Source organism: Nannobrachium achirus (genome assembly GCF_963921795.1).
Source record: "Nannobrachium achirus genome assembly, chromosome: 16".
In the NCBI taxonomy this organism is placed as follows: Eukaryota; Metazoa; Chordata; class Actinopteri; order Myctophiformes; family Myctophidae; genus Nannobrachium; species Nannobrachium achirus.
This window is the reverse complement of record NC_137823.1, coordinates 11,755,288-11,761,758: the sequence shown is the minus strand read 5'-3', so window position 1 is coordinate 11,761,758 and position 6,471 is coordinate 11,755,288. Positions and strand designations below refer to the sequence as shown.

Below are 6,471 nucleotides of genomic sequence, written 5' to 3'. Positions count from 1 at the left end.
AAGCTGGAGCATAAGGTTATCTAAAGATAAATACACAGCAGCATTCTCCAGACCAGTGTCAGTCACTGATCTCTCACTGAAGCAGAAACCTCAGAGGATCAGAGTCCAGCTGGACTGGGATGAAGGAAAGCTGTCATTCTCTGATCCTGATACTAACACACACATACACACCTTCACACACACTTTCACTGACGCACTCTTTCCATGTATTTACACTGGTCATGGTAACACTCTGAAGATGTTACCTGGGAAGATCAATGTAACTGTGGAATGAATAATGCAGTTAGACATGATGATGATGAGACATTGAGAGTCTTTAATATTACCTTTGTAGAATATGTAATAATGTTGTGGTCAATGACAGTCACATTAACACGTGTTTCATAAAGCAGTGCTTCTCAAGTGCTTTCATGTCAAGGACCTCCATGTTATCTCATTTGCATTTGGCCGCAGACCTCCATCTGAAAATGTTTTGTGCCAGGGACCCCCGTCCCATAGAGCATCGCAGTTGAAGCCCCACCCCGTCCTCACTCTGGTGTCGGAAGCGTTTTCCGCATTCATTTCTTCCATAGACATTTCATAAAGTATTTATTTAAACATTTTTAAGCCTTGGACAAAGCCACCTCGGCTGGAGAGGAATCATGTCAATATTCAATTTTTTTTTAATGCAAAGATTAATTAGAAAGCTGAAAAAAAGGGCAGGGTACAAGACTGTGTACATGATTATTTTTAAAATTGCGGAAACTACACTCCCAGAATGCATTGCGAATGACAGTCTTGTTTCCTGAAATACAGCCCTTAAATCACGCTCAGTTTAGTTATCCAGGCCATTATATGGCCTGAAATGTAGTGATTGTCATCTCTGTGGACGCTCTTATCATCATCCTTAACATAGTGCATCATATTTGTAAAAGAAAGACACTCGCTCGCAGAGTTCTGCTGACGTGCAATAATCCGCCGGGAAGACAGGGGGCAGTAGCTACTTCCGCGGTAACCGCAAGATATGTGAAAGAAGAAGCAGCTAGACCAATCACAGACGTCGATTTCACAGGATGTACATGTTTAGCAGCATGGGAAATGCAGTTCTTCTCCGTGCGATCTTGATTAAAACGTGTTTTTACTAAAACTAGAGTGATTGCATACATACTCGGGGGTTCTAAAGGAGCATATAGAACCATTTTACAACCACCAGCCTAGTGGTAAATGTACATTGAATTGCTACGACTTTGTGGCTGATAATGAAAAACCCTATGGTAAAGATGAATGGCCAGCTTGCTTCCGACACCTCACTGCGATGCTCTATTGAAGAGAACATGTAAAAAAGGAAAAAAAGAAGAAAAAAGGTTTTATACCCGTAAGCATTCTTTATTGGTGTGTGCAATAAATTGCAAAATGTGAGTACTTGGATGTGTTTTATATAATTTCTTATGCCAATAAAGCTCCTTTGAATTGAATTGTATTGAGCCAAGTTGAATTTGTTTGCTGTTTGTCCTGGAGAAGTTCTTTGTTAGGCAGAAACATGTAGGCATGGTTTTAATTTGTTCAATGATGAACAAGACTCTCATTAAAGCTTTGCAACATTTCTGGGAAAAAAAAGTATTTCAAATACATACTGGCTGCCCATCTCTGCGCACGCACCCGCGCGCACACACTCACGCACGCAGGGTGGAACCCTCATACTGTATTTCCCAAACTGGGAAACAAAAATAGCAGAAAGTGTCAGATCTAACACTATTACTATTACTATTTTGGAAAACATTTTAATATACTTCAAATATGTAGCCCATCTACATCGACACGTTGTGAACTTGTAGATCAACTATTTTAACTATTTAAAAATGGGTTTTAAAATAGTAAAAACAGGCAAAAGAGTTTAGGGATAAAGAGGTAAGGTTCTGGTTCATTGGTCTCCCACGGCTTCTTTTCTCTCTTGGACACCAAAGACACACAAGCAATGTGTCTCAGCGCAACGTGTTGTGAGCTTACATCAGATGTTTCTATGAATGAGAGGAAAGCTATTCTCAAACCTACTCAGTCAGTGGCAGCTCAGTGGCCTTGTGATTAGAATGTCCACCCTGAGACTCTCTTATCAGTACCCGCTATACCCGTTGTCATCGCAACCGTCTGTGCCCATACATGGAGATCTCTGTATGCCTGTGTCCCCTTTATGCTCATACATGGATATCTTTGTATCTGTCTGTTTATGCCTCTATATGGAGATCCCTGATGTAATCAGTATGCGTTCTATGATGTTGCACTGTTGCCGGTCTTACATCACTGCGGTGCCTTGGACCACATATAAGCGGTATTCTATAAAAAGGTCATTAATAGCCAGTTAGAGGAAGACCACATCGAGCCACTAGAGCAGCACAACACCTTGTCAGTAGCAAGACCAACCCCACCAACGGTGATTGAAACACACAGATAATCAGGGCATCGCTGGTCGTGCAGAAAACACTACATATCTTTGGCGCGGAGTATAGCCGTCTTTCCGAGAGCCAGCAGCAGCGAGCGAGTGACACCGCCATGGGGAACGTGTTCTCCAACCTGTTCAAGGGCCTGTTCGGCAAGAAGGAGATGCGGATCCTCCTGGTGGGCCTGGACGCCGCCGGAAAGACCACCATCCTGTACAAGCTGAAGCTGGGCGAGATCGTCACCACCATCCCCACCATCGGCTTCAACGTGGAGACGGTGGAGTACAAGAATATCGGCTTTGTCATGTGGGACGTGGGCGGCCAGGACAAGATCCGCCCGCTGTGGCGCCACTACTTCCAGAACACGCAGGGCCTCATCTTCGTGGTGGACAGCAACGACCGCGAGCGGGTGGGCGAGGCGCGCGACGAGCTCCAGCGCATGCTGGCCGAGGACGAGCTGCGCGACGCCGTGCTGCTGGTGCTGGCCAACAAGCAGGACCTGCCCAACGCCATGGGCGCCGCCGAGGTCACCGACAAGCTGGGCCTGCAGGCGCTGCGGCCGCCGCGCAACTGGTACATCCAGGCCACCTGCGCCACCAGCGGGGACGGCCTGTACGAGGGCCTGGATTGGTTCTCCAACCAGCTGAAGAACCAGAAGGTTTAAGAGGGCCTGGACTGGTTCTCCAACCAGATGAAGAACCAAATGGTTTAAGAGGGCCTGGACTGGTTCTCCAACCAGCTGAAGAACCAGATGGTTTAAGAGGGCCTGGACTGGTTCTCTAACCAGCTCAAGAACCAGAAGGTTTAAACCTGTACGATTGTCTGGACTGGTTCTCCAACCAGCACAAGAACCAGAAGGTTTAAGAGGGCCTGGTTCTCCAACCAGCTGAAGAACCAGAAGGTTTAAGAGGGCCTGGTTCTCCAACCAGCTGAACAACCAGACGGTTTAAACCCACGTCAAAATGCTTTAGTTTTACCCAGGACCGGAGTGTTGGCTCTGTACACTGGGGTCCGGACAACTAACACTGGCCCCGCTGAAACAGAAAACCTGGTATGATCAAAAGGCAACAGCATAGGGTGCTACAGCCAGGTCAAAAGGTGATGCTGCTGCTTCCAACCTCCAGCAATAACTGTCTTGCTTTCCCAATGGCACGGTCCTTACCCTGTACTAGTGAGACAAGTTGGCCCTGTCACCTATGAGGTCTCACACCCTGATAAAAGAAAAGGCATCCCAAGTGTACCACATCAACCTTCTAAAGGAGTGGGAGGACAGGAATTGCTCTGAGGAAGGAACAGACGTCCAGGCCAGTAAAGCACCTACTCGAAACAATGGAGGAGTTACTGAGTTAATGGAGGACGCCGTGGAGGATACAGATCTGTCCATGCTCACTACCACACAGCACCTGATGCAAGTCACTTGCCTGCACAATCGGCAATTCATGCAGGTGTGTGATGAGTTCCCAAATCTGTTCAGTGGAAACCAGAAAACCAGAAAAGAAAAAACCCTAATAAAGCACGTCATCCAGTTAAAGAACCATACAACTATCCGCCAACTCCCATACAGAGTGCCTGAGCGACTGGTGGAGCCTCTCAACAGTGAGATTCAAACCATGCTGGACCTCGGAGTGAGCGAACCATCAAACAGTGAGCGGTGTAATCCCATTGTTCTTGTTCCTGAAAAGGACAACACTATACGACTAGATTTATATAGTAAAAAATGTTTTAAAAACCTTTTTTCTTTTTCCTTTTTTTTGTGGCGCAAACTATTACATCTGGCTTTGTCTGTTTTCCCCCTGTCTGTCTGGACTGTAAATGGTCAATTGGTGTATGTTTGTAAGTCCAGGGTCACATTGGCCAAGCTTCGCAGGACACTTAATGAAGCCCGAAAAGGGAAAATCCCAGTTGTCCGACGTCCCAGTTGGGCGAACAGACTGTAATTATTGTCCACGACATTGCAAGTCCTGCTCTTCGCGCCCGAGCGCCGCAGGCGCGAGTGCCTGCAAAGAGCGGGCCAGGGCCGCGCGGCTGGCGGAGCGCCGAGCGAGTTACGAAGCCGTGGTGAATGCAATCGTTATATTTATATTTATATATATCGTTATATATCAAGCGCACGATGAACACATGAATGGGATGAAGATCGCTTGCTTTACAGTCTGTTCGCCCAACTGGGACGTCGGACAACTGGGACTAGCCCACTAGAAAATGCTGTTCCTACGAAACAGTGTGGGCTCACATGTAGCACCATGTATGGGCACAAAGATCTACCCTTTGGCTGCACCTCATTGGCTAAGGGCCTTGCCTTTGTACTGTCGAGGAGAACTTAACTGATAGATAAAAATGAAGATAACATACGTGATAAGTAGCACCGCTCACTTGCCACAGGGTGTGATATTTTTCATACCAATCTTAACAAAATTTGGCAAACATAATCTTGACCTTATACCGTATGTCTTATAAACGTCATTTCCCCTGGCAGTGCTGTGCAGTTTCTAGTTGTAATCGTTTTCTTTTACAGACTTTTAATATAATATTTTTTAATAGAGTTTCATATTATGACTATTGTACTGTAAGCATACATTTCTGTTTTTAATGATATCTTAAATACAATAATACTGTGGAGAAGGAAAAAAAACAGACACATCTGGCAATAGAGAATCCTTACATCAATGGCATTTGAAAGTTATTGCAGTCTTTACATTTGGACATGATTACTGTACAACCATTTAAGCATCATCTTTCCTTATGCCAATATTAGAGGCTTAGTAAACTTAGTAAACAAAATATACCTACATATATTTGCCTCCATGCAACACCTCTTCCCCAAATCTTTTGTAACATGGGTGTAACTGGCAGGCAAATCTGAATCTACTGCAGGAAAATGGCCGTAAACCTTTACTTTTATTTTTATATATTTTTTGTTTTACAGAATCACTGGTGTGTTCCCATCTTGTACTTGGGTCTGTTTGGAGTTTACATGACCAACAATATCGTCTGGTCTGAGAAAGGTTTTTTGTTTTGTTGTTTTATAGAGCGGTGCTAACCGCTCCTACACCTGGATTTGACCAAGCTTTGCGGGACGCTTAATGAAATGAACTCATAAAAAGCACCGCTCACTTCACACTGGGTGTGATTTTCCCCTCCTTTTTTAGTTGACTTAATTGACCTATTATAAGGGAATAAAAAGCCTTAGGCCCCAGTTGTTTTGATTCAAATAGTAAACATGCATGGAAGATGGCAGATTATAGAATAATAAAAACCTTTATTTTCGTTAGAAATGTTTTCAGGATGTAATGATCAATACGAGCAATAACCCATCTCCCAGACTCCCTCCCCAGTCAGTTATAGGAGACTGAATGAATGTGCAACAAGATGTAATTATTTTCATCTGTAGATGTGAGGTAGCCCTGAAACATGAGATAGGAGGGGACTTTGAAATAACTAAAAATAGCCTACATAAATTGAAATAACTAAATCTTTTTTGAATAGCCTATTTCATTAAGAAGAGAGAGGGGGAAAAAGACACCCTCACACACGAACGCCAGTCTGCCAGTGAACACCCAAATGTGATGCCAATGTTGGCACCCGTGCCTAAGGTTGCCTTGCCCGGCCTTCTCTTATCACATTTGGGACCCCCCACCCTAATGATCAATAAGAGCAATAACCCATCTCCCAGACTCCCTCCCCAGTCAGTTATAGGAGACTGAATGAATGTGCAACAAGATGTAATTATTTGTATCTGTAGATGTGAGGTAGCCCTGAAACATGAGATAGGAGGGGACTTTGAAATAACTAAAAATACATAAATATCCAAGACTATTTTCACAATTTCTAATATTTGACAATTTGACCAATGTTTGACCAGAGGTAAAAGGTAAAAGTCACTTTAGGAATATGCAGATTCCCTGTATACGTATACGTATACTGTATTATGTTGGTTTGTTTACCGCTGAGTGAGAAAACCATGTTAACATTTACCTAAACATCTGGGGACCAACCCCCCCCCCCCCCCCCCCAAAAAAAATAAAAATAAAAAATAAAAATAAAATAAAAATACATT

The 6,471-nt window shown here is 44.0% G+C and overlaps 1 protein-coding gene across 1 annotated transcript; it reads left to right on the top strand.

The window, feature by feature from the left end:
• Window positions 1-2,526: 2,526 nt before the first annotated feature.
• On the top strand, window positions 2,527-3,078 carry LOC308300290 (ADP-ribosylation factor 1-like; the record flags this gene model as incomplete). The annotated part of the gene is made up of 1 exon (XM_080744109.1): window positions 2,527-3,078. One exon carries the CDS (start codon window positions 2,527-2,529, stop codon window positions 3,076-3,078), a length of 552 nt encoding a protein of 183 aa, XP_080600235.1.
• Window positions 3,079-6,471: the final 3,393 nt, after the last annotated feature.